This window comes from Leptopilina heterotoma, unplaced genomic scaffold (genome assembly GCF_015476425.1).
Source record: "Leptopilina heterotoma isolate Lh14 unplaced genomic scaffold, ASM1547642v1 Lhet_60, whole genome shotgun sequence".
NCBI lineage: Eukaryota > Metazoa > Arthropoda > Insecta > Hymenoptera > Figitidae > Leptopilina > Leptopilina heterotoma.
In genome coordinates, this window is record NW_025111138.1 from 2,884,182 (window position 1) to 2,910,798 (window position 26,617).

Consider the following 26,617-nt stretch of genomic DNA (forward strand, 5'->3'; position numbering starts at 1 on the left):
AAGAAAAATTACCAATAAAAATTATTTTCAAATCACAAATTTGTTTAGATTTTAAATTAGTTGAATAGCAATTGACAATTTAAAAAAGACTCAAATTATTAATTAATATTGTACAATTTGTTCAAAGTAATTCAATTTTATAAAAACATGACAGAAATAATTATATTATGTACTGAAAAATCCGTTTCAAGCACTTGTTTAAAATACCACCAAGCGCTTTGTGATATTCTATTGAATTTATTTATGCAATAAAAATGGCCCTATCAAAATATTTCACTTTTGGAAACCTAAACACACGATTCATAAAAATAAAAGTTATTTCGATCGCTGTATGCAACCAAAAAAAACATTTTTAACGAAAATGTTACAACGCCTGTACAATACTACCAGTCTTACACCTAGATTTTCATTACATTTTTCCAATATATATTTCCAATAAATTCTCAATTTCCGATAAAATTTTCTCGAAAATTTCGAATCTGTATCGAAAATATAAACAAAATATCGAATAATTATTTTAAAAGAAAGATTATTTAGACTGTATTTACAATTAAAAAACTGATTTTGGCGCAACAATGTTGCAGCCGCACCTTGTAATTATTCACCATCGTCAAATGGACAATTTCATGAACTGATGTTCAATCTCCTACATGAACACCGAATTTATTCAAAATAACAATTTCCTATCAACAATTTTATCATTATTTGCCAATAATACAATAAAAGAAACAAAAATTTTACCTTTTTGTAGACGAAAAATAGGAGCTCAGAAACAAACTGTCTTTTCATTGCAGAACACTGAACATACTAACGACACTGCAGCCAACCTGAAACGACACAAAAAAATTTCACGATTAACCAACCTAAGAAAAAAATATTAGAATCACAGGAAAATAAAGTATAAAACTGAAATAAAAATAAAAAACTATTGAAAATTTAAAACATCAGTATAAATTGTTATAATAAAACAATTTAATTATTTATTTTTTCATAATTTACCGCTAACCTAAAAAAATTATTCTTAAAAAAAAAAAATTTTTCAATAGAAATAATACGACGCCTGCGCATTACCAATTTTACTCACATATTTTAAGTCAGTATTTATGGGTAAAATTCTTAAAAAGTAACGACTATTTATAAAAACAATACTAAATTTCACATAATTATCATGTGAGAAAGATTATTTCGATCGCAATAAGAAAATAGAAAAACTGATTTTGCTGCAAGAATCGTCAGCCATCTTGATTTTACTTCTCACCATTGTCGGATGACAAATTTCATGAATTTAAGGGGAATCTTACATTTATACATCATATTTATAATATAATCAAGTTCCGATCAACATTATTACAATTATTTGACAATATTTTGAGAAAAAGAAATAAAAATATTACCATTTATGAACGAAAGTTGAGGAGCTCGAAGATGTACGTCTTTTCTCGCCAACTTTGCAAGATGTGAAGTAGAGGCAACACTGCTGCCAATCTAAAACACTACAAAAAAAAATTTCACGGGTCACCAACATAAGAACAAAAAAAAATATAATCGTTACTAAATAAAATATTTATACAAATTAAATGAATTAAATCTACTATACATTTAATAAATGTTCATTATTAATAAGAAATAAATATATAATTTAACTAATTCGAGAGAGATTATATCGATTGCAATAAACAGATCGAAAAGCAGATTCAGGGCTGCCTGCCTGCAACAATTGGGCAGCCATCTTACTTTTACTTGTCACCATTGTCGATGAAAAATTTCATGAATTAAAATAGAATCTTACACATATACGTCATATTTATTAATCAATCAAGTCCCTAGCAACATTATTACAATTATTTATCACTATTTTAGACAAAAGAAATAAAAATATTACCATTTATGGACAACAATCTAGGAGCTCCAAAGAGTACGTCTGTTGCGTGCGATCACGTAGTGTCGGTTAGCGGTAGCACTGCTACCAACCTAGTTACAAAAAAATTCATAGCTTACCAATATAATAAAAAGAAAATTTAAAATTGTTGTTCAATTCTAATTCTATAATAAGAATTAAACATAAATTAAATAATAATAATAATAATCAATTATTATAATTAAATTCTTGTAAAATTCTTAAAAGAATAGTATTAAATAATAATTTTAAATTAAATAATATTCAATTTTTGCAAATTCGACAATTATTGTTATCTTGTAATAAATTTCCAAAGTTTATTAATTAAAAAATTATTTTAGAAAACTTGTAAAACAATTAATTAATTAATAATATTAAATAATAATTTTAAATAAAGTAATATATAATTTTAATACTTTAAAAATAGTAATATTCAATTTTTGTAAATACAAGAATTATAATTTTTTAATAATTTTATAATGTTTATTAATTAAAACATATTTTAGAAAACTTGTAGAATAATTAAATAATAATATTAATAGGGTATTTTTTTTAAGTAAAACAAACTATTAAATATAAAATTATTTTTATTATTTACATTAGCTTCAATTCTGGTCGTTAATTTTTTTTTTTAATAAAAGATGAAAAAAAGATTCAAATCTTATCTTTTTTCCTATTTCTAAATTCTATTATCTTGGTCACTAAATGAAGCATTTTATATCAATTACATTCATATCCATTCAAGTATCATTAGATTTTCAGATAAATCATTTTTAATCTTTTTGAGCAGCAAGATATAAATATTGAGAAAATATTCAATTTTATTTTATTTCTAAAATATAAAATTACTTGCAAATTAATTGTAATTCAAACATTTCTGTTTAAAAAACAATCTCAACTACTTAAAAAATATTTCGACGAAATTTAGTACAAATAAAAAGTAATTTTAAGAAAAAAAAAAGTTTAAAAAGATTTTCTGAAGAAAAGTTTTTTCTATTATAAAATTTCGTTTAGAAATTAAATATTTATACAGAATTGATTATAGTGTTAAAAATGGAATATAAATTAATTCATCATTTGATAACTGATGGTGAATTGAACATAATTGAATAAAATAAAATAATTGACAAAAAAATAATAAAGAATATTTGTACCTAAGAAAATTGTCTTTAATTAAAAAGTAATCAGGCTAAAATTTCCAATTTGACTTCGTCGCACATTAAAAATTTGATGAATAATTTTTGCACATAAATGCTAACAATATAGACCAGTATTTTGTTTTTCGACAACAATTTTGCCAACGTATTCAGCTACTTTTTCACTAAAACCAAGTCGAGGTAGATCTTCTTTATATTGTTCATAAGACACTGCACCAGCTAGATATCCATTAAGTTTTGCCGCAACAGGAGAAGTTCTCAACGATTCCGAACTTGTGATTCCCAGAGTCTCAAGTAGCCAAGGATGATCTTGTAATCGATATTTTTGATGATAGCTGCAAAAAAATAAATTTTAAATAATTAAATATAACAATCGTTTCAATATTTACTCAATATTAGAATTTTTTGAAAAAATTCCCAAAAATTTGATATTAGCTAAAAAATAAAAGGAAAATATATTTTAAATGGTTCACTCATGTGTTGATTGAATAAATAAATAAATTAATTAATCAATTTATAATTTACGAAAATTAAAAAAATGTTTATCAAAATTATGTATTAAATATTTAAAAAAATGTTATTATTACAAAATAATAATTTTTAACGAAGCAAAGTTCTTATAAATTAAAAAATTCAATTAGTCATTGACATTCCACAACTCTACTATTACGACCTGACAAGAATAAATTAAATATGCGAGGAAAAGAAGGCGCAATATGTCAATGTCAAATTTAGATAATTCCTCTAGTATATCTAGCAGTGACAAGAAATATTCATCAAACACTTTGAATTTGATTATAATCTCCTCTGGACATATAGTTATAATCCCACGAGCCGAACACGTGTTTAAAAATTAAATATACATTATAAATTTAGAAATTTAATTTATTAAAAACTACAAACAAAAATAGTAACAACCATAAATTAAATTACTAAATTTACGATTATTATTCCTAAAAATTTATCTTTCCTTCTAGTATTTATTTTCCCAAAAATATCTTAGTTTGCAAATTTATTTTACGACGCAATTTCTAATTTTTTTTATCTCATAGAAAAAAAATATTAATATGTATTTTTAACAATCACAAAGTAGATAATATTTTCCAATTCATAAATATTTAATAAATATATCAATCCGGAAACAAAAGATATACTCACTCTTCGGCTGGATAAAATTTCTGAAATTCCTTAATTTTAGTTATCAATTGTTCATTACGCTCTCTTTGTTCGTGGTCTCGTGACTTTTCAGCTGATATCTTCTGTTCCTCGTCGTGGTACAAAATCAATGACATGTACTGCAATGATAAATATGTCCAAATATGAGAAAAAAAAGGAAAATTTTAGAAAGGTGATAAAATTTTATCGGGCATTATGATAAAATACACAAAAAGAAACTAACAATTAAATTTCTCTTTTTTTCGTATTTGAATTATTAAAATTTCCATTATGACTGAATTATCAATTGCGTAACTAATGGACAGTATTAATTTTCACTTCATTATTTAATTCTAACTTTTTCGTATTTTATACTAAATTATTCAGAGGATTTGTTATTATTGCTTAATTAATATTATGAATTATTATTATTAATCAATTAACAGAAGTTATGGACTATTTATTTTTTTAAGTGAATTATTTATTATAAGATAATATTGCTACTTAATAATCAACTATTTATTTGGTACTGTAATGTAATTTCAATTTCTTAGTCTTTTCTACTAAATTATTCTTCAAAAAATAATTTAAAGAATTTGTTATTTTTTCTCAATTATTATAAATTACTATTGTTACTTAATTATAAATTATTATGTTATTGTAATTTAATTTCATAGTCTTTTGTACTAAATTAATATTTAAAAAATTATTTAAAGAATTTCTTTTAAAATGAAAACAGAAGAGAAATTCAATATTCACCTGGGTCTTGATTTTTCTAGTTAATCCATATTCATGATTATTCCAAAATAAATTAAGAAGTTGATTGAATGAGATGATTTCGGGATCATATTCAATGTCTATGACCTCTGTGTGATCCATGCTGGAAATAAAATTAATGGAAAATCATTTTAGAATCATAAAAATTTCATTTCTTCATAAAATTAAATTTTTTGTTATAAAGAAAAGAATTTACTTGAAAATAATTGCAGTTTAAATTTAATTACAATTGCAGTTTAGAAAAGTATATTTACATATTTCTGTAAGTTGGATTTTCCTTATTACCACCAGCATAACCGACGCAAGTACGAATTACACCAGGTGTTGCTCCAAATAATGAATCTCCTGCCCAAAAGCAACCCATTCCAAAAGTTGCTCGCTTCCCCTTGACTTCCTCCAGTTCTGCAGGCATTTTCTGTGAAAAATAGAAAATATATTAAAATCTTACATTTATTATTCTTCCGTCTATTTATTTTTTTGATAATTAGAAACTTTTAGTTTTTAAACTCTTTTTTCAAAAAAAGAAAAAGGATTTTATTTCATAAATTTTGTATTTAAAATTATCAAATTAAATAAAAATTCTAATTTAATAATTATTGAATTTAACAGAAATAGTAAAAAAAGAATTGTTATTGTAAAAATTAATGAGAGAAAAAAAAGATTAAAAAATCGTGTAAACATTATTTTTACCAATTTGATTTGATTATGCAATGAGAACTAAAAATATAGAAATTAGAAAATTAGTTCTCAAATTAAAATCACGTGATTTGTATCTGCTCGTCGAAGAGAAGCGCAAATGACTGAATTCAAAGTGAGAGGCTTCAGTTTTAAGTACTACCGCGACTTATCCCCTCCAAATAAGATTTTATAAAATGAGGGTCAAGTCAGTTGAATTTTCTTCTTCCTTTTTAGAATCACTTCATTCTTTTCTTACATCTCTTTTTTTTCTTTTATTATATCAAATGAGAAATTTTCTGTAAACTCCAACTAGATTAACTTTCAGATCAATTTTTGTAATTTTTTTTTTTTTTATCAAATTCAGAAGAAAAAAATAAATAGAAATAATGACGAAAATTGTCAAGTCTCGCATTTAATCTTTCAAGGAAAACTACCAGTCATTCTAATTTTTAATTACGAATAAAAACAATGAATAATCTTTTCCTTCCTGTAAATAAGCATTTTTTGTAAATTTCTTTTAAGACAATTACAATTTTTCTATTTTATTTGATACAAAACAAGAAATTAAATTTAATTAAAATCGAAACGAAAAAATTCAATGTTAGATTTTATTTGAATTACAAAAAAAAAAATCGAAACTTTAAATTTTATTTGAATCAAAACAAAAAAAGGTTTAAATGTAGAATTTTATTTTTAATCGAAACAAAAAATTCCGAATTTTATTTGAATTAAATTAGAAGAAAATTGAAGCAGTTATTGAAATTAAGACCGAAAATAGAATAGAAAAAATGTAAAAATGAGAAAAAAAATTAATGTTTCATATGTAAATTAATTTATCGCTGTGCGATTAAATATATTGCCAGTAGGAGAAAAATTCATTGACCTATAAAATAATAACAAAGTTTTCATTTAATTTGCTTTCAATAAAAAAATGAATTTATCGAAAAATTTTATCCAAATCTTAAGAGAACTAATTGCTTTATGAATTATGAAGTGGCGAGATTAGTCATTATCTTTTGTGTATACGAATTAATACCCGCTATCGCAAAGTACTCGGCAGCATTGAAATTTCTAAACGAATAAATTTAAATTATCAATATAAACAAAGTCTATATTTATGACAATTTTCGTCTAAAAAAAATTTACCAAAAAGAGAATTAATTTCCCAATTCTCAATGTTTTCAAATAAAATCCTAAATTTACAATTTTACACATACCAATTAATCCTCATTTGCAGAAAATATATTTTGAAATTTGTAATTTTAATTATTTTCAATTTCAAAAATTAAAGGAAAATTTTTCTTCAAAGCCTTTTTGCAAATTAACTTTACGCTATTTGACCTTCGGGTTTTATAATAGATTTCGCAAAAGTCGTACATACCTGAAACAAATAAAAAACAAATGTTAGAAATCAAATGAAGAAAATTTTTATTTTTAAAAATCAAAATAAAAACGTTAATGGAAAATAAATTAAGCTTACCCAGTTTGCAGAACAATGGGGTCTTTTAAAAATTCTATTTCCATGTCTACTGGATGTAGTTCCAACATTTTTGGCAATTCTAAAGGCATTCATATTTCAAGTCCACCGGATAAAAATCACTATGGCAAATTTGAGTATTTTATTGCATCAGAAGAAGACACAAGTGTTTCCTATTTGATTAAATAACGACCAATTGGTCGTTTGTCTGATGTAATCTTCCTTGTGGTAATTTATTCAGAGGTCGTTCATCTCTTAATGTGAGAAAAAAAGACGAACACTGTTTGATTCTTTAACACCTAATTAAAGGATTCATTTTTAAATTGTATTATCACCGATTCAATTTCCTGCAACAAAAACAATATTAGTACAAGGAAAAATAATAAAATACCTATTATTTCTCAAGAAATTCGAATTTTTTTCCCGATTTTTGAATTATTCCACAATTTTCGAATTTTTTATTTTCTTCTGATTTTCTCTAGTTTTGTTACTATCACTCGAATATTCGCAAAGAAGAATTTTAATTTTACACTACAAACTAAACAATTTTCTTCCCTTAACTTTTTATCGAATTATTATCAATTTTTTTTTTCTTTTTTTTTCGATATTCATTTAGAGAATATTTTCAACAATCGTAACCTGACTAGATTTATTTTTCCTGAAATTTTTAAACATTAAATTCAAATCCAAAAGTAACGCGTAATTTTCACGATGTGTATTTCAGCGGAGAACGATCAATGCGATAACTACACAACGTTTCGCGAGTGCTTCTAGGTCAATGGCAAAAGTTATGTAGCACGGAATTATACTCACATATATAGATATAAATACAAATATAAATGAAAGTAAACACTTTCGTCGATTGCCAAAATTAACAATTACACTGAAATTTTCATACATAATTTCATCTTGATCACCGACGGCAAAAAATTATCTCTAATTATAACTAATTATTTATTTATAATAATTTTCTCTTCTTTATAACAGATTTAATTTTTCTTGGAAGAAAAAAGAAATTATAATTATGAGAATCACTAATTTTAAAAAAAGCATTTTCTTCACTAGAAAAAAGAAGAAAGAATAAAATAGAAATATAAAGAAGAAATCAAATAAAACAAAAACAATTAAAAAAAATTTTTTTTTTAATTTTTTTTTTATATTATATATTTAAAAAAAATTTTTTTTAATGAATGAATTAATAAAAAGACCTTATTTTCAGAATATTTGGTATATAATATATTATATGTAGAGAATGCACAGTAATATATATACAATACGTTATTAAGTGTATATAATGAAATGCAGTCAGTCAGACAGTTTTTTTGAAGAAAGCGCAGAAAAAATTTTTTAAACAAAAATTTTTATACTTAGATAAAGAGAAATTAATTTAATTTGATGCTTACTTTGCATTTATAATTAAATTTCATGACCGCTTATCGTCGAGTACAGTATCCACTCGATGACTAAAATCAGAGTTGGATTTAACAAAAATAAAAAAAATTGAATTACTTATTAATTACTACTAATTCATTAAATACTATTCAAATAATTAATCATAATTAATACTAATTAAATAATTTATCATAATTAGTACTAATTAAATAATAAATAGTAATTAACACTATTTAAATAATTAATAGTAATTAACACTATTTAAATAATTAATAGTAATTAATACTAGTTAAATAATTAATAGTAATTAATACTAATTAAATAATTAACAGTAATTAATACTAGTTGAATAATTATTAATAGCATTTAATACTTGTTGAATAAATAATTAGCAATTAATACTAATTGAATAATTAATAGCAATTAAATAATTAAATAATTAATACTAATTCATTCGTAAGAACCTTGAAATAATAACTAAAAATAATAATAAATATACATACAATTTATATATATTTTCTGAAATAAATATTATGTATAAATATGATTAAAATTAAAAATACTAAATAACAAATAAAAATTTACCAATTCACTTCGTAATTCAAAATTTTCAAATTCGTCCAATTTTGCAATTTATTATCCAACTCCGATATATTGTAAATATTAAAAGTAGATATTTTTTAAAAAAGATTTCTTTTTTGGCATCATTTCGAATGATATTTTTGTATAATAATAATAATATCCAATAAGATGCGAGGACAGTATGGTAAAAAAAAGCGAATTTTTCTAATTTGAAAAATTTTGATTTTGCGTCAAAGATTTATTGTCAGAGAAAATTCGAGATAATAATGTGAAACTACTTAATCGATAATTAGTATAAAAAAATGAAATATTAGTGCGGTGAAGTTTCAAAAATTTTTTTGGCACTATACAATCCAAGCAACTTATTCAATATTCTTATTAGAAAATTGTGTTTACAATGAAATATGTGAATGATTGGATAAAGATACTTTTCTAATTTCATATTTATACTTTTAAAAATGACTTAAATCGCACATATATAATTTAGAAACATTCTCAATTCTAATAAACTTTCTAAACTGGGGCGATACATTTTTATAATACATTTTTTTTTCACCGAATCAAAAAGAGAATTGTCTTTCATATTTTTTTTTATTATCACATTTTTTTAGACATTCCTTTATAATTTCAATCACTGATAAATTGTATCAAAAAATTTTTTTTTTTAGTCCCTTTCGGACAATAATTATAAATTCCCTAATATCAAATCACTTGGAAAATATATATTTTTAAAAAGAAAATCGTAATAATTATTCCTTTTTTAATTTTTACAATTTGAATCATATTTTCATTTCGAAATATTCAAATTTCAAATTTTAATTTTGAATTTTAAATTTTATTCCTAATAAATTTAATAATTAATTTTTTCATTTAAAATACTTATCAATTTTATTGGTAAGTAATTTTTTATTGAAAATATAAGTAAATGAACCGCCGGCGATTGTTCGCCAGCTATCTGAAAATTTTGAAACAAGAATAAACTTTAGTGTCGCCCCAGAGTTGATAAACTTGATACACAAATATACGACAATATTTCTAAATAAATTCGCAGTCTCTTTTTTTTATCTCTTAATTAGTAACTATTGCAATAAGTTTATTTTGCCGATAATTAAACACATTACGAGAGCTAATGGACGAATTTCTAGAGTCTATATATCAATGTGACAAAAGTATTTTCTTTTAATAATAAATTTGCTTCGTTGCGATGTGACAGAGTAAACAAGATTTTGAATGAATTTAATAAGATGAGAAATACTTTTTTCTAGTTTCTTTTTTTTGTTTTTTAAAGAGCATTAGAAAGTATAATTCACTACAGAATATAGTTCTCTTTTCTCTTTATTACCTGGCAGTAAAATTTCAGTTTTTGGCCAAGTTTTGGTGTATATAAGCTTGTTATTAATTAATTTAATCAGAAAAGCGTGCTGAAAAAATTATCTAAAGGCCATTGTACTAAAAAAAATGTCCTATAAGTAAAAAATAGCCTTGCTTTCATTATTTCGGTTTTTTTGGCCTCCACGAAATTTGTAAAGAAAAAAATTCCGTTTTCTATTTTTGAAGCAAAAATTTACGAAAGTCTTTTCTTTCTTCTCTGAATTAGCGAAAATAAAATTTTACAAATTTGTTTTCAATTTTAAAGAAAGGGAATTTTTTTCTAAATAGAAAAAATCAATTGAAATAGAAAAAAGAATTTTGATTTCTATTTCAATCGTTACAATATTAAATTGACTAAAAAAATCAAGTGAAATTGCAGTTTACAACTATTACAATTTTTTGTTTCTCTATTAAAAGAATAAAATCTCGACTTTTTCATTTAAATACTAGATAGTTCTAAATATTTTCTATAAAAATACAAGTTCGTACACTCGTCGATCACAATATTGGCATGGTATTCCACATTTACTTGGCATTTTACTATTCATATTCGCTTGCGATTAATGGAAAAAAACATGAAGAATACATTAATTTTTATAAGAAATTTAAATTCCACTTTTTGTTTTTTGCCATAATGAGCAATCTTTTTTCTTATAACGACGACAAAACTATGTGCATAATATTGAACAACAAATTATTTGTGCAAAAAGTATATATCGAGATATACAATAAAAAACAGTAAATTTTTTTGATTTTTAGTTTTTTTTCTCATAGGAATTATTTATGTGCTATATAAATTGTAACTATTTCGTACACTAGTTTTTTTTAAGGAATGTATCAATAATCACTATTAGGCTTTGAGCTTTTAATCTACAGAAATATTTTATCAAAAACGAGCATAGTCTCTCTCTTTAAAATAAAATTTTCTATTATAGGAATGTTTCATTTTCAAAAACTTTCAGTAGTACTTTATTTTTTAAAATTATTTTTCAGAAAATATATTAAACAAATTTTTTTAAATTATAAAATTTTAAATAAAATATTAATATTGAAAAAAGTCCAAGTACATATTTTTTTAAAAATATACTTATTGCGATTCAAAAATAATGTTCGAAACAGAAGTAGTAAATTTTTACTAGTTCTTCTTTTTTATCAACAAATAAAACTATTTCATAGTTTCGAGATTTATAATTTCTAAATAAAATTCTTGAGACAAATATTTCGATAAAATGAAATATACAAAATGTAGATTTGCTAGACGCAAAAAAATTATATAGAACACAAATCGATGAAAGTGATGATATAAATGACGATGATGAATAAATAAAATAAAATTAAATATTTACAAACTGGGAACTATTTTCATTCGAGAAAAAAAATATAAATAATTTAAATCCTATTTTCATTTTTCTGTGCGTCATTCATGTGGATTTTCTCTCGTCAAGCAATTTATACCGCACACATTATTATATTAGAATAATAAAAAAAATTGCATCCACCTTTTCTTTATAATTTTAACAAATATATTATAGAAAACTTGCGCTGGCACTTAAGTACTTTTTCCTCACAACCTTTTTTTTTCTTTTGAAAAACACAGTTTAATACTTTTTTTCGTTTCATTTTCTACAATTAGATATTAGAATTCTATTGGATACAATTCTAAACTTATTTGTCTTCAATTTATACAACTCCGAAAAGTTTTTCTTCTAACAGTATTTTTTTTACAAAAAAATACAACAAATAAAAATTTCTCTTTATAATTTCTAAAAGAAACAAAATTTTCTTTAGAAAAATTTCGATAAAAATAAACTATTTTTAATAGATTATTTTTAAAAGTAGAAAATAAATTGGAAATTTATTTTTTAAAATAGAAAATAATTTAGAATTATTGACGAAGACAATTTTCTTTAACTGGTGGATTAAGACAATTACATAGAATTTTTTTCGAAAGACGATTTCGAAAATAATTAATTAGCGAAGAATTACATTTTTTTGTAAAGCGCACAATTACTTCCCAATATTTTCTATTATTCAGACTTAAATGAGTTGGAATGAATGATTAACATTGAGTCTTGGTGCAAAGAGCAATACTTCTCGGAGTAAAAATTAAAAATTAAAAAAAAACTGTACAGAACTTCGAGTAGCATGCACTGAATTCGCAAGAACAGCATATTATTTATAATTACTATAAATACTAAAAGACTTACATGACAAGACAGCAGTTCTTTTCTGAATTATTATCCCCGAGGATCTCGCTGGTGTTACCTCTGAATCTCTGGAAGTCATCGGATTTAATGTCAGGATTGGAGATGGTGGAAACTGGAACGGAAACTCCATTACCATTTGCATCGAGTGTATTACCAGTTGAATGTCGATTCTGGGCCCTTTGTTTCTTCAGGTCCGACAACGACTTGACGAAAACTACAGACACGTGTATGTTGATCTTGCCATTAGCATCGTTGTCTGTTGTATAAATTGGCTGCTGGCTACCGACAGGCGGGTCAGGCCCTGCGACTGCCGAGGCAAACATGTAAATCTAAAGCTATCCTTTTACCTCCACGTCTCTACTTGTCTAAATGCTCTCTCATTTTCTTTTTACTTTAACTTCACCGCCTTTTTTCTGCCCATTATCATGCATTTGTTTATTTATTTTTTTTATTTAACGCGACTCTGCTTTTAATCTCCCAAAAAAAATCTACTTTCTTTTTGCGTCATGCACTAGCAGTGGAATTTATTGAATGAGAAAAAATATTTCTATTTTAGATATTATATAATATTCAAGAAATTATAATAATAGAGAAATTCAGGCTTTAAATACAAATGAAATTGTTTGTTTCAGTCTCTGTTAAAATCTTAATACTCGAAAATGGAAATGAACAATTTCTTTCCAAGAGTTTGGACTTTGACACAAACATTCACAAAGTGAGCAGTCTTGAAAATCTTTGTAATTTTTAAACTACAATTTCAAAAAAAATTGTAGTCAAAAAAGTACAATTTAAAATTTTACTATATATAAAGAAAGGCACAATTTTAAATTGCATAAACTAAATATAAAGTCAAATGCATAAAGTGGGTTGCCATACGCAAAAATGAACTATACATTTCGATAAAAAGTAGAATTTTAAATCTGTTCTAACTTTTAGAGCGATATTAAATTGATTCATTCCTTGGAAATACATTTTTTAGAATTAGACGTTCGAAAATTATTTTTTACCAAAAAAACTACTAGCATTTGGAATTTTTGAAATTTTTATAAATCGAGTCTTTGATTTTTAAAAATCTTTTTACATAGAAAAACTTTAAGAAGGCCTTGGATCGACTTAAGACGCAATTAAAAGCTTTCAATCGATGCAAAAGTACGAAAAAAATTGCAAAAGTCATTTATTTTATTTTGATTTTCAGAAGTTTTCTACTTATTCCATAATAATAACTTGAATTTTCTAAAATTCAATTCTTATTGAACTATTTTTCCAAATTTCTTCACAATTTCTCACATTTTTCGAATATTTTAAAAAAATTGTAGTGAAATTCTTCAAAATAAATTTATTTAATTAATTTTCTAAAAAATATAATTAAAATTTTAAAAACCTAATTTTTTCAGAATTTCTGAATTATCCAAAAATTCAATAAACTTTTTAAATAAATATTTAAATACTTATAGTAATGTATTTTTCCATAGGAGTTGAAATTTAAAAAAATTTCAAATTCAAACCTTCTGAAAGTTTAATAATTAAAAAATTGCAACTATCATTCTGTCAACATTTAATTATTTTCTAGAATTTGTATTCTTCATCGTTATTTATTATTATTATTTAATATTTAATTAAAATTATTCAAAAGTTTTAATACTTTTTTTCTATAAATATTTAAATACTTTTACATATATTTTTCCACAAAAGTTAAAATTTTTTAAAATTTCAATTTCAGACAACTTTGAAATTAAATTATTTCTAAAAATTTCTACTGTAACTTCTACAAAATTCAATTATTTTCTAGAATTTTAATCTAAAATTTCTTTCTTAATCAATTATTTTTTAACAATTTTGAAAAAAGTTCTTTAAGAATTCAATTATTCAAAAAGGCAAAGTTCAATTAAAATACAAAATTTAATTATTATCAATTGAATTTCACGAAATTTCAATCATTCAAAATATTTAAATTCAATATATATATATATTTAAAATTTCCAAAAAATTACTAATAATTAACTAATATTATTCAAAATTCAAACCTTCAAAATTTTTAATTTGAAACCTTCGATTTAATTATTTCTAAAAATTTCTACTATAATTCTTTCAATATTCATTTATTTTCTAGAATTTTTAATTAATTAATTTTTAACTCAAATTTTCTTCTCTAAATCAATTATTTTTAATATTGATTAACATTATTTTTAATAATTTTCAGAAAGTTCTTTGAGTATAGAATTTATAATAAAAGTTTACATTAAATACAATTTAAAATTCAATTGTTTTTAATTCAACTTTACAAAATTTTGATTATTTAACTAAGGTTTTATTTGAATATATATTTAAAAATTCCAAAAAATTACTAATTGTAATTGAGTAATTTGAAAAAAAAATAGAATTACAATTTTTAAAAAAACTAAGTTCTTTATAATTTTTAATTAAAATTATTCATAATTCAAACCTCGAAAAATTTCAATTTGAAACCTTTTAAAATTTAATTATTTACAAAAATTTCTACTATAACTCTTCTAGTATTTAATTATTGTCTACAATTTGTAATTAATTAATTTTTAACTCAAGTATTCTTCTCTAAATAATTTTTTTAAATAATTTTCAGACAGTTCTTTGAGAATAGAATTATTAAAAAAAACGCATAAAGTACAATATAAAATTCAGATATTTTTAAGTTAATTTTATGAAAGTTCGATCATTCTAAAAACTTGCAGAAAAATGAAAAGAAAATTTAGAAGAAAATATTTGTCTTTAGTTATTTTTCACATTTTGAAAATCAAGATAAGTAGCATTTTATACCAAGAAAGTGGTATTTTATTGTAATTTGTAGAATAAAATTCGAAATAGTCGCATTTTATTAAAATTAGTCGAAAAAGTCGCATTTTTTAAATAAATTTGAAAAAAATTTGCCTTTTTTTGAAAATAGTCGAAAAAGTCATAATATCCGAGGCCTAATTAAAAGTACTAAAAGTCTTTATTTCAATAAGAACAATAAAGTAGAGGATGCTCGATAGACAAAAATACTAAAAGCCATCCAATTTTAGCATTTGACTGATATGTTTTAAAAATCAATTATATGATCTTTGATAAAAAAGTCTTTGTAATACAAGTAGGTAATAAAGATATAAGTACAATAGCAAAATTTACAAAAAAAAAATCGAAAATCTACGCCATACAAATCGTAAGCTTTTAGGATAAATTTTCTCAAATGTATAATAATATTGTAAAAACATTCCAAACTAATTTCTATTATCAGTTTTTAAATATGAAAGTTTTCGAATACTTCTTGGTCGTTATTATAGACATTTTTAGAAAATCTAGTTAATCTAGAATTTAATAAACATGCCTTTATAATGTTCCGAAATATTATTTTAAACTCATTTTGTAATTTTACCTTCCTTTAAAAATTTTCTACAATTTCCAGGTAAACTTATCGTTAAAATAAACACTTTTACGATAAATTTTACAAGAGTAAAATAATTTCAAAATGAATTCAAAATAAAATTACCGATTCCCTTAAATTATTACGTGGCGTAGTATTATTTCTAACAGTTCATTATATTAATTAGAAGAAAATGTAATGACTATAATGAGTAAAATGCTCTACTTGTAGTATCAATTCCAATTGATTAGGCCTTTCTAAATAACTTTAATTATGAATTTTATATTCTGGAAATGATTTTTTTTCACTATACTTAATAATCTACAGTACTTTACATTTCTTTTTTGATTATTTTTCTATTATATTATTATTGTTATTATTAATTGAATTTTCTCTAGACTTAAGAAATTTACAAAGACCTAACACTAACGAGAATCCTATGGTGAAGATTAATGTTTCATAGTTTAAAAAGTGCATTTGCTTGTAATCGTATGAGAAGTCAGTTGATGTAGCAAAAACACAGTACACAAGTTTAAAAAAAAAAAATGTTTACGAATCTTGAATAAAGTTTTAAAGAAATAGGAAAGTCACATAAAAAACTGACCTCAGAATCATTTTATCGGGAGCACGCAGAAATGGAATAAAAAAATTACAGATAAATGACTGATAATTAATAGATTGCATTCAATAATGTATTTACACACATTAGCAAATTGCTACAAAATAGTGAATCGATACATACACTTTACTCCCAATTAGCCAATATTTAGCAAAACTTTTTTTATTTACTATACCCGCCTATCGGTAATACTGTAATATACTTAAGAAAACTCAATATTTTCAATAATAAACATTATTTCAGTCTTCTTAAGTTAAATTTCATTTTCTGACACGTTTCAAGTATTTTATTTTGAATTTTTATTCACAAACGGAAATTGCAAATAAGGAAAAAAGTTCCCCAAAGTAAAATTGGAAAAAATTAGATTCAATTTAAATGAAAAAAATTGTACTTTAAAAAGAGTCAGAAAATTCTTTTTGTAAGCTCTTAACATTTTGTGCCGTTGTCGTGAAGACAAATTAATTTTCATTTTTTTTTTAAGGACAAATACAAATTATTTCTCCTTTTTCGTTTGGTCATAAAATAAGCTACCAATTACCACAAAAATATCATACTAAACCACAACCAATGCAAGCAAATAGAGCCTCGTAATGTACCTGAGTCTTTATCGACATCCTCATGTAAAAAGGAATCGTTGTCTTTTCCCTCTGGTCCTTTGCGAACGTTTGACGCAACAACTGACGAATCGGTGTCATCGTCTGGAACTTCCCTCGTTTCACCATTACTTTCCGTCGCTGGTGCATTTGTCCCTGGTGCCGCCATCGATACGTACGTCTAAAAAAAATAAAAAAGATAGAAAACAAAATTGGAAATATTTGTGAAATAAAATACCTTTTTGAAAATAAAACCAATAGTTTACCTATAAAAAAATAGTTTACCTATAAAAAAAATAGTTTGCCTATAAAACAAAATTGGAAATATTTATAAGATAAAATATATTTCTGAAAATAAAACAAATTAGAAATATTTTACCTGCTGAGCTTGAATTCGCAGTCGTGCCTCCTCTTGGGCGTCTTTTTTCGTCGTCAAGACCTTGTCTCTTATAGACGTTCTCCGAACGCTCTGCGTCCTGGTGTTTATACTCTGCGATCTGCGTATCCTTCTACCTTGAGCCTCGCGAAGACGTTTACTCTCCTGTTCCGTCTTCAATTCCATAATTCGTTCCCTAATTTCAAGATCCTCGCAGATATCTACAAAATAAATTTACAAAATAAATATTTACAAAATAAATTAACCTTCTACAATTATTTTCTCTCTCCGAAGACAAAAACAAAAATTTTACCCGCGGGTGTTTCGTCGTGTTTATTCTTCGCATTGAGATCAGCTCCATTCTGTACTAACAATTCTAAAACTTCTAACTGAAAGTGAAAAAAGAAATGTAAATTAAGACTATTTTTCTTTTTCGAAAATAATTTTTGTTAATATTAGCAATTATCTTACATGTCCCCAACAGGCCGCAGCGTGAACTGGTTGCCATTTGTCGTTATCCTCAATGTCTGTGGAAACGTGTTGATCAAGCAGAAATTCAACTACTCGCAAGTAACCATTAGCTGAGGCTATATGAAGCTAAAAATAATATTTTTAAAATTATTTGCGAATATTAAACTACACTTTCATTTACGTAAATTTTTACTTATTAAAATACGTTTCGCAAGTAATTCCGCAAATGTTTAAGAAAATATTTTTTGCTATATGTATATTTCTGTTGGAATTCAGGCCTCGGATGTACTTTAAAAAGTTTTAATAAAATTCCTTAAACGAATTCAATTATTTTCGAAAATTTTAATAAAATACTTTAGAAAATTTCAATTATTTCCAGTGAAATTTTCTGGGAATTGTCTATAATAATTCTATAGTCTAATAAAATAAAAGTCTAGGTATAATAAATAAGAATTAAAGAAAACGAATTAAATTAACGAACTTACAGGCGTAGCACCTTGATGATCTTTATATTCCAAATCGTTTCCCATGGACGCGAGTTTTTGTAAATCACGAAGCATCTGAACTTCTATCGAAGCCCTTGTGTCGTCAATAAGTTCCTGTGTCACTCCTCTTCTCGCCATTTCGCCTTCACAAATGAAAACAAACATTTTAGAATAAAAATCAAAGTAATTTTCCTAAAAATTAACTTTAGGAAAAATCTAGAATTAATTTTCGGAAAAATAATAATTTTTTATCTTAATTTTTCTCCACTACAGAATTTCGTAGGGGAAAAAAAATTCCATTTACCTTCTATGCAATCTAACGTTTTCTCATCCTCACAAATATCGTACGGCATATTTCCATCGGCATTAACAGCCAAAAGATTTGCACCTTTAGCAATTAAATATCGGACAAGATGAAGGTGCCCGCAAGTGGCGGCTGCGTGCAATGGTGTCCATTTTTCACTATCTTCGGCATTCACATTTGCACCAAATTCAATGAGAAGTTTCAGCATTTCCTCGTTGTCGTCAATGCAACATTGATGAAGCGCCGTCAAACCATCTTCATTCGTTGAATCCGGATTCACTCCCTTCTTTAGCAGTCTTCTCACTAAAAATAATTTAGTTTCTTTTAATATTGTGTATAAAATACTGAAAATAATTATTAATGTCCAATTTTGGTTTAGTATGATCTAATATGATCCAATGATCTAAAATTTTTTTTCTCATAAGAATTAAGATTTTCAAATTCAAGTCTTTTTGAAATTAAACAACTTATAATAATTAAAGATGACTGACTGATAAAATCATTATTTTATATTATTAAAGAATATTGTTACTGTAACTTCATAAAAATTACTTTCATCCTTTTAATTCAATTATTTTCAAAATGTTTTAACTAAAATTCTTTTTTCAAACAATTAGTTTTAATAATTTTTGAAAAATTTCTCTGAAAATTTTCAAATCCTTTTGTTTACAATTCAATTTTACGAAATTTTATCGATTATTCGGAAATACTTCAATCAAATATATATATTAGAAAATAAAAACTTCAAATAATTTCAAAAAAGTTCCATGAAACTTTTTCAAAAAAATTAAATCTACACAATTTGCAGTTAAAAGTATGAAAATTTCAAACTTTCAAAGATTATAATTTGAAACCTTTTCATAAATCAATTATTTCTAAAAATTCACGCTATAATATTTTCTCTCTAAATTTGAATTAGTAAAAATATTTACTAATTGGAATTAGACTTTTTGCTTTTTAATTAGTAAATTTTACTATTAAACTGGTAAAAACGACTATTTATTAGTAAAATCTGCTAATTCAAAAGCAAAAAGTCCGTAACTACATAATTCAAATTAGAAACCATTTTTACTAATTCAAATTTAGAGAGTTTAATATTCAATTATTATCTAAAATTTTAACTGAAATTCATATTTAAATCAATTTTTATTAGAAAATTCTACGAGAATTCAATTATTTAAATACAAAAATAAATAATTTATTGAAGAATTGAATATGTCTTAAAATAGAACTCTCACAAAGAATTTCATCAACAAATTTTTAAATAGGTAATTAAAATCCTTTTGACGAATTTTAATAAAATTTTTAAGAATAATTTCATTTATCGAGAAATTAGATTAAAATTATATTAAAAATAATTGAATCTCTGTAAAAAAAATTTGATTGAATTGAGAAAAGACTTTTGAAAATAATTGAAATTTTGCCAAGAATTTTATTAAAGTTTTTGAAAATAATTGAATTTTGAAGACAAATTTTATTATTTATAAAGATAATTGAAATTTTGACGAGAATTTTATTCAAACTTTTGATCATAATTGAATTTCTGCGAAGAATTATGTTACTTTTGAAAATAATTGAATTCTTGAGACGAATTTTAATATATCTTTTTAAATAATTGAATTCTTTTGTGAAATTTTATTGAAATAGTAGATATTGAAAATCATTGAATTTTGATAAATTATTAAAATTCATTAAATTTCTACGAAGAATTTTATTAAAATTATTTTGAAAAAAAATTGAATTGTTAAAAAGAATTTCATTAAAATTTTTGAAAACCATTTAATTCTTTCAAGAAATTTAATTGAAAATGTATTGACAATAATACTTAAATTCTAAGAAATAAATTATAGGAAACCTTTTTTATAATATTTGAATTTCTTCGATGAATTTTAATAAATTTTGTTAAGAATAATTACATTTTTCGAGAAATTCCATTGAAATTAAATTAAAAATAATTGAAATTCTGCGATGAGTTATTATTTATGAAAGAAATTTTAAATCTTTAGAGAATTTTATTGTTTATGAAAATAATTAAATTATTGTGAAGAAATTTATAAAAAATTTGTAAATAATAGAATTCCTGTGAAATTTTTATTATTTAATTATAATTCATTGCAAATTGAAATTTTACAAAATTTCAAATTAAAACCTTTTGAATAGTTCATCGCGAAAATTGTAAACGCAATTTTTTAAAAATTGAATTAATTTTGAAATATTTAAGTAAAATTAGATTTCAAAAATAAACACAATAATTTTCTGGGATACCAATCAAAATTTCCTTGATTTTTCCATGTTTTTTCAAGGTTTATACTCTCAGAGAGAATGTTATATTAAATTTTGTAAAAGTATTTTACAAACTGGGGAAAAAGTGCAACCCTGAATTTTTGTTTCTGAAGAAAAAAATACAGCTTTTTTTTGTAATTTCAATCATCGAGATTGTTGTTTAAAAGTCTATACCTTCATCAATGTCATTCCTCGCTGCAGCTTCCAGTAACATGACACTGTCATTGAAAAATATGTGCCGTTTATTGCTCGTGTGTCGTGTCTGATGACGAAGCCATTCCTTTTCCCTTTGTCGCCAAACTTTAAGTTGTTGGAGTCGCCGATGACGAGCGAGATGCAACCTCTCCTGCGTCGTCAGCCTCTCCACGTGCACCATCTCCGCGACCAAATCCGAATGTTCCATGGCTATATATTTATTATTTCTGCAACTGTATTTACCTGTTTTTGAAAAAATAAAAATCATTAAAAATTGTTTAATCTCCTTCTTGTAAATGTGTGTTTTTTTAGTATTTAAATAACTTTTCGAGAAGATTTTTTTTTCGTCTAGTCTCGAAACATCTAGTCGAATCGAAATTACGTCTCATCAAATGATGAGACTATTTTATTTATCTTATTCATTTTTAATAACAAGATAAAATTATTAATTCACGATTAGTTTAATATTTTAAAATACTCCTTGAAAATCTGCAGTAAAAATTAATTTTTCAAATTATTCGTACTTCTTTGGACAATTATTCTCATATAGGAAAAACTAAACTGAGTTATTTTCGCTGTATTATCAATTCTAAATCTTCTACATGTTTTATGAGTGTTTGATGTAAAATTTCCGTATCACATGTGTATGTTCAGTATACATAACTCGATTCATTCAAAGAGATTTTATAAATAAAATTTAAAGGTAACTTTAAAGAATAAAGCCGGGAATAAAAAATATACTTTCAACGTTTTTAAATTTGCAATGTAAACTCTTTCTTTGATGCGTACCCTTTTAGGACGTTAATAATTTATTGAGACGTCTTTCTTCATATTCCAGAATTTTATAGAACGAAATAAAAAAAAGCTTCTTCCTTTATTACATTCTTTTTTTAAAATTAATATTTAAAATATTTCAAAAAATGAAAAACGAATTTTATTTATTTATTTATTTCCACCGGTGTTTAAATACCATTTTTAACAATAAAATATTCCCACGTTCCATTTGCTTTAATTCGTACACAATTTCCGAACGATTGTTAAAGATAACATGATTTACTGCTTTTTTACAGACACAAACAATAGGGATCATAATATTCTAAAGAGAAATGGGATTTTATTGATAGTCAGGGGTCCTATTGATTCTTATTGAACCAACTAAACTCTCGTAAAACGGTAAAAAAATGCAGTGATTGAAAAATTGAAATTCTGAATAAATAAGCCCTAAAGAGAAATCGAGAAACACTGGACAATTGTGGCCAGGAGAATGATAATTAAATCAGAGGATAGATAACAAAAGACTTACTTACATTAAAAGCTGGTATGGAATTTCTCGCACATGTCCTTTAGAGAAATACAAGTTCTGTCAGTATTTGTTCTCGTCCTTTTTTTCACGCTAAAGAGCACCGGAATGTGCAAGATCGGATTATTACCGAGACTAAATGTTTCCTGCTCTCGAATTAGTGGCATTGTTTATCCACGAATATGATAACAACATCCACATCCATTGTCACATTTTAAGAAATTTTAAACGCCATAAAATGCATTGGAAAAACGAGAAAATGCCAGCGCGCACGTTCAACGTCTACCTGTCGGCCGCCATTTTTAAAACCACTGTCGAACCGTCCAACAAAACTACCTGTAGAAATACTCACACACACACTTTTTTTTCGTTTCTAATTTTTTATTGTAATCTTTTGTTTCTTTTTTCGAACAATATTTATAAGTGACAACAATTAAACATGTCAGATAATTGATATCAGTTCTATAATATGGCAATGAGTCATAATTTCATAATTTGCAGAAACGACAGGAGGCAGGAACCTTTCTAGATATTTCGAGGTAAGATCCGGTTTTTTATCATTTAAATAAATTTGTTGCTTTACTACTTTCTAACAATGTTTTAATTTGAAAGTACAAAATAAAGGTGAATTTTGTCAATGAACTTTGAAGTTCAAGTAAATATTTCGTTTATTGTCACAATTGTGGATACTTTGACATTTGGGGTAAATTTTGAGGTTAACTTTTTTAAAGTGATGGCTCTTTCGCCCGTTATCAAAGAATGTTTTTATTTCGAAAAATAAAAATTGCTTGTTCAATTACAGATAGATTAATTAGATGAATTATTTCCTGCGTGACGGCAACGGAAATATTTTTTAATAACCACACTAAAGGTCCATTTTATTGGAATTAACGGAGCGAAACATTTATTCTTGTGATTCTTGTCAAATTGCAGTTTTAATATTACACGAATGTAAATAATACGAAATTGTCGAGATAAGACCGAATGAAGTAATCACAGGAATTTTGAATTACAATCGAAATTTTGGAAACTACTTTACCTTTTTTTGGAAAACCGGATATTAAATACGAATTCGTATTAAACATTCTAATATATAAATTTGAAGAAGATTATCAGAAAAAAAAAATCCATATGGAGGGTAAAGGACCGCAAATTCATTTGGCTGTGTTTGCCGGAATTTTAGCAACGACCGGTAGTTTATTTGGCAAAGTCGCAGGGAGTTTTGATATCGTACCTTTGGTAAGTAGCCGGAAAAAAATTAAAACATCTATCATTAAAAAATAATTACTATTTTTGATTTTCAGATTTACTTATTGCCGAAGATTTGTTTTTTAATACTTATGATTGGAAGTAACACTGCGGGTTGCACTTTTTTCGTGAAAGCTTTACAAGGAAGTGAATCTTCGTTGCCGGCAACGGTGGCAAGCGCAGCGACAAACTATTTTTGCTCGGTAAGTCGAAAATCAAATTTATTCCTCGTCGTGTTTACAGTTTATGATGAGACACATCTCACGTTATCTGGTTATCATGAAACGTTATCAACCATCAGTGTCAGACACTGCCGTCACCAGCTTAATTTGTCCCAAAGACATAACTATTATTAACTCAGATTTTTTTTCGTTTAATTCCCCGAATTTTTAATTTTTCAATTAGACCAAAAATTCTTAATTAAAAGTAAAATTTTTATTCAAAGCGCCCTTTTCTTTGAATACAAATTTTGAATTTATAAAAAGAAAATTATAAATTACTGAAGACTACTGTAATCTTTAGTTAGTCATTTTTTTCATGTATTTTTCTTCAATTGCATAATTTTACATTTAGTCATCAGAGACAAAGCATTTCGATAAAGTGTTTATAAAACTGGTTTTTATAATTTAAATGCATTTAAAAATCTCTCTTTTTATAATTGAATAGGATGAGCTATACTGTAATTGCTATTTATTTTACTTTTTGTTATTTTATATATTCAGGAGATTTTTCAAATAATTGCCGTCGTCTATGTATACTTAACGTTCCTTTCCGCTTTCTGACAAGGATTTATTTCCGGAAATCTGAGACTTCTCGACTAGGAATAAATTATAGATATGTTCTATATTTCAACTCTCTGAATTTTTCCGCGATCATAATAAAATTTCATTTCATATCAGTGTGGTGAACAAGATTTCTGATTACGTTATTCAAATATTGAACAGTAGGGGATAAGAAAAAATAGAAAATTTGTCAATTTTTGATGTATTTACTTCTCTTTAAAAAAATTGATATCTCTCGTTCATGAAGTAAATTCATCGGGAGTTAATTTATTCACTTCGTGTCGATTTATTCGTGTGTATAACGCTCTTTAAGTGCGGAGGGAGCGAGAGAGAAAGAGTGAAAGGTACTTTGTTGATAAAAGTTGTTCCTCGACATCCTATAAAACGTATATATGTATGTAATCAGAATCATGTTCTGAAACACATTTATGATTTACACAATACATACTTCATCTAAACTGTTTAACGTGTAGAGTTTGTACTTAATACTAATTTCCCAACTCTAGTCACAAGTTAGTGAATTCTTACAATCATTTCACCGGTTACTATCTGATGCGTACAATCTTTTTTAATTCGTATAAAATCTACTTTTATCTAATTTCATTTTATTAAATTACTATTTTTTTCTGCCTAGTGAAATCAACAGTTGCAAAATTGAAAATTATCATTATAATTTTGAAATATTTTTCACTATTTTATCGAGTTAAAAATATCTTTCTTATTTTTAAAAAATTATATTCGCGAGTATCAAAATAGAAAAAACTTGTTTCGTTCGTTAAATTTAGTTTCTATAAATTATTTATGATATGCTTTGACAATTGGGAACTTTACGACCATTGTTCACGGGCCATTGATGCCGACCGAAGGTCATCAATCCTTAAGGTCTTTCCTTTTCAATGTCCTTAGTTTTTGCATTACATTGTCCTTAGTATTATTTTATTTTCAAAATTAATTTCTACTTTTTTCTATTTTGTCTTAATTTCTATTTATTTTCCATTTTGTCTTAATTTCTATTTCTTTTCCATTTTGTCTTAATTTTTATTTCTTTTCTATTTCACTTTAATTCTATTTCAAATACTTTCTCATGTGATGAGAATGTAAAAAATACAAAAGAATTTTTGCAAAGAAAAAATATTTTTTCTTAATTGATTTATTACGAACGAAGACGAATTTGCATTTTAAAAAGAAAATTATCAAAATTGTTTTTTAACAGTATTTTTAAATTTCAATTTTATTTAGAAGTGGATTTTTCGAATTACAAAAGAATTGTAATTGCTTTTTGATTTATGACCACTTGAAATCGTTACTTCAATAAAAAGTTATCAAAAATACAGGGAACTCACCTTTCGACACGTGAAGTTTCTTCTTCATAGATTTCATCATTAAACTTGTTTTTTTGAATTAAAAATTATATCCTAATTTAAAAGAAACAAAAAGTATTCCTTTATTTTCAATTTTGCAGTTTTTTTTCTAAAATTCACTGTTCACTGTGGTAAAAATACGAGAAAAAGCAAAAAAACAAAAACAAAACACGAAAAAGAATTTTTGTCTACAAGTAATGAATTTTATTGGAATCAATTTTTTATTTTTCCAAAAACTTGTGTTTATTTATAGTGAATTAAAATTTATTAACTTTGATCAATAATTGATATCGATAATAATCACTGTTGTTGATTCGCAGGAAATAGAAACTTGATTGCACTTGACACTTGTATCAATGATTTCAGGCATTAATTGGTTTCCTTGTATTTGGTGAATCAACATCATTGATGTGGTGGTGCGGAACATCGTTAATTCTTTTCGGCCTACTACTCATTTGTAATACACCTGTTAATGAATCCGTGTCCACAATCAAACGCAAACAACAATAATTCTTCGCCAAGCATTTTTAC

General features: G+C 24.7%; 3 protein-coding genes and 1 long non-coding RNA gene across 9 annotated transcripts in view; 1 reads left to right on the plus strand and 3 right to left on the minus strand.

Moving 5' to 3' along the window:
- The window catches only part of LOC122509302, a 40,601-nt gene extending 38,651 nt beyond the window's left edge, over positions 1-1,950 (minus strand). Inside the window, exons 1-3 of the long non-coding RNA XR_006302342.1 lie at positions 1,883-1,950; positions 1,395-1,493; positions 742-827 (exon numbers count right to left, since the gene is read on the minus strand). This is a non-coding gene — a long non-coding RNA (uncharacterized LOC122509302). The remainder of the gene's footprint in view (positions 1-741; positions 828-1,394; positions 1,494-1,882) is intronic.
- Positions 1,951-3,044: 1,094 nt separating this feature from the next.
- Positions 3,045-7,930, minus strand: LOC122509417 (peptide methionine sulfoxide reductase). Of its 3 annotated transcripts, none has more exons than XM_043623465.1 (6): positions 7,781-7,930; positions 7,145-7,488; positions 5,241-5,401; positions 4,969-5,089; positions 4,213-4,349; positions 3,045-3,389 (listed from the first exon to the last, which is right to left on the minus strand). In XM_043623465.1, the coding sequence occupies exons 2-6, from the start codon at positions 7,235-7,237 to the stop codon at positions 3,152-3,154; spliced, it is 750 nt and encodes a 249-aa protein (XP_043479400.1). In that variant the 5' UTR covers positions 7,238-7,488; positions 7,781-7,930; the 3' UTR covers positions 3,045-3,151. The 3 variants fall into 3 exon arrangements, with proteins under 3 accessions (XP_043479400.1, XP_043479401.1, XP_043479402.1); XM_043623466.1 differs by having other exon boundaries at positions 7,703-7,883; XM_043623467.1 differs by lacking the exons at positions 7,145-7,488; positions 7,781-7,930 and adding an exon at positions 5,677-5,835.
- Positions 7,931-11,556: 3,626 nt separating this feature from the next.
- On the minus strand, positions 11,557-26,183 carry LOC122509271 (protein phosphatase 1 regulatory subunit 16A). Of its 4 annotated transcripts, none has more exons than XM_043623205.1 (9): positions 26,069-26,183; positions 21,375-21,638; positions 18,918-19,220; positions 18,614-18,756; positions 18,129-18,254; positions 17,971-18,046; positions 17,661-17,878; positions 17,285-17,462; positions 11,557-12,907 (listed from the first exon to the last, which is right to left on the minus strand). In XM_043623205.1, the coding sequence occupies exons 1-9, from the start codon at positions 26,106-26,108 to the stop codon at positions 12,690-12,692; spliced, it is 1,566 nt and encodes a 521-aa protein (XP_043479140.1). In that variant the 5' UTR covers positions 26,109-26,183; the 3' UTR covers positions 11,557-12,689. The 4 variants fall into 4 exon arrangements, with proteins under 4 accessions (XP_043479140.1, XP_043479137.1, XP_043479138.1 ...); XM_043623202.1 differs by having other exon boundaries at positions 11,557-13,000; positions 26,069-26,182; XM_043623203.1 differs by lacking the exon at positions 26,069-26,183 and adding an exon at positions 22,703-22,829 and having other exon boundaries at positions 11,558-13,000.
- Positions 23,096-26,611, plus strand: LOC122509275 (transmembrane protein 42). Its single transcript, XM_043623210.1, has 4 exons — positions 23,096-23,234; positions 23,498-23,934; positions 24,000-24,146; positions 26,453-26,611. The coding sequence occupies exons 2-4, from the start codon at positions 23,827-23,829 to the stop codon at positions 26,594-26,596; spliced, it is 399 nt and encodes a 132-aa protein (XP_043479145.1). The 5' UTR covers positions 23,096-23,234; positions 23,498-23,826; the 3' UTR covers positions 26,597-26,611.
- Positions 26,612-26,617: the final 6 nt, after the last annotated feature.

Bases quoted from the DNA above. Each gene is read 5' to 3' on its own strand.
- LOC122509275 (XM_043623210.1), top strand. From the start codon at position 23,827: ATGGAGGGTAAAGGACCGCAAATTCATTTGGCTGTGTTTGCCGGAATT. The intron at 23,935-23,999 runs GTAAGTAGCCGG...TTTGATTTTCAG, and splicing joins GTTTTGATATCGTACCTTTG to ATTTACTTATTGCCGAAGAT. The intron at 24,147-26,452 runs GTAAGTCGAAAA...CAATGATTTCAG, and splicing joins CGACAAACTATTTTTGCTCG to GCATTAATTGGTTTCCTTGT.
- LOC122509417 (XM_043623465.1), bottom strand. From the start codon at position 7,237: ATGAATGCCTTTAGAATTGCCAAAAATGTTGGAACTACATCCAGTAGA. The intron at 5,402-7,144 runs GTAAGCTTAATT...TATTTTTCACAG, and splicing joins CCCATTGTTCTGCAAACTGG to AAAATGCCTGCAGAACTGGA. The intron at 4,350-4,968 runs GTGAATATTGAA...TTATCATTGCAG, and splicing joins CTAGAAAAATCAAGACCCAG to TACATGTCATTGATTTTGTA.
- LOC122509271 (XM_043623202.1), bottom strand. From the start codon at position 26,108: ATGATGAAATCTATGAAGAAGAAACTTCACGTGTCGAAAG. The intron at 19,221-21,374 runs GTATAGACTTTT...AATTATTTTTAG, and splicing joins GAGGAATGACATTGATGAAG to TGAGAAGACTGCTAAAGAAG. The intron at 18,047-18,128 runs GTAAGATAATTG...TTTCACTTTCAG, and splicing joins CTGCGGCCTGTTGGGGACAT to TTAGAAGTTTTAGAATTGTT.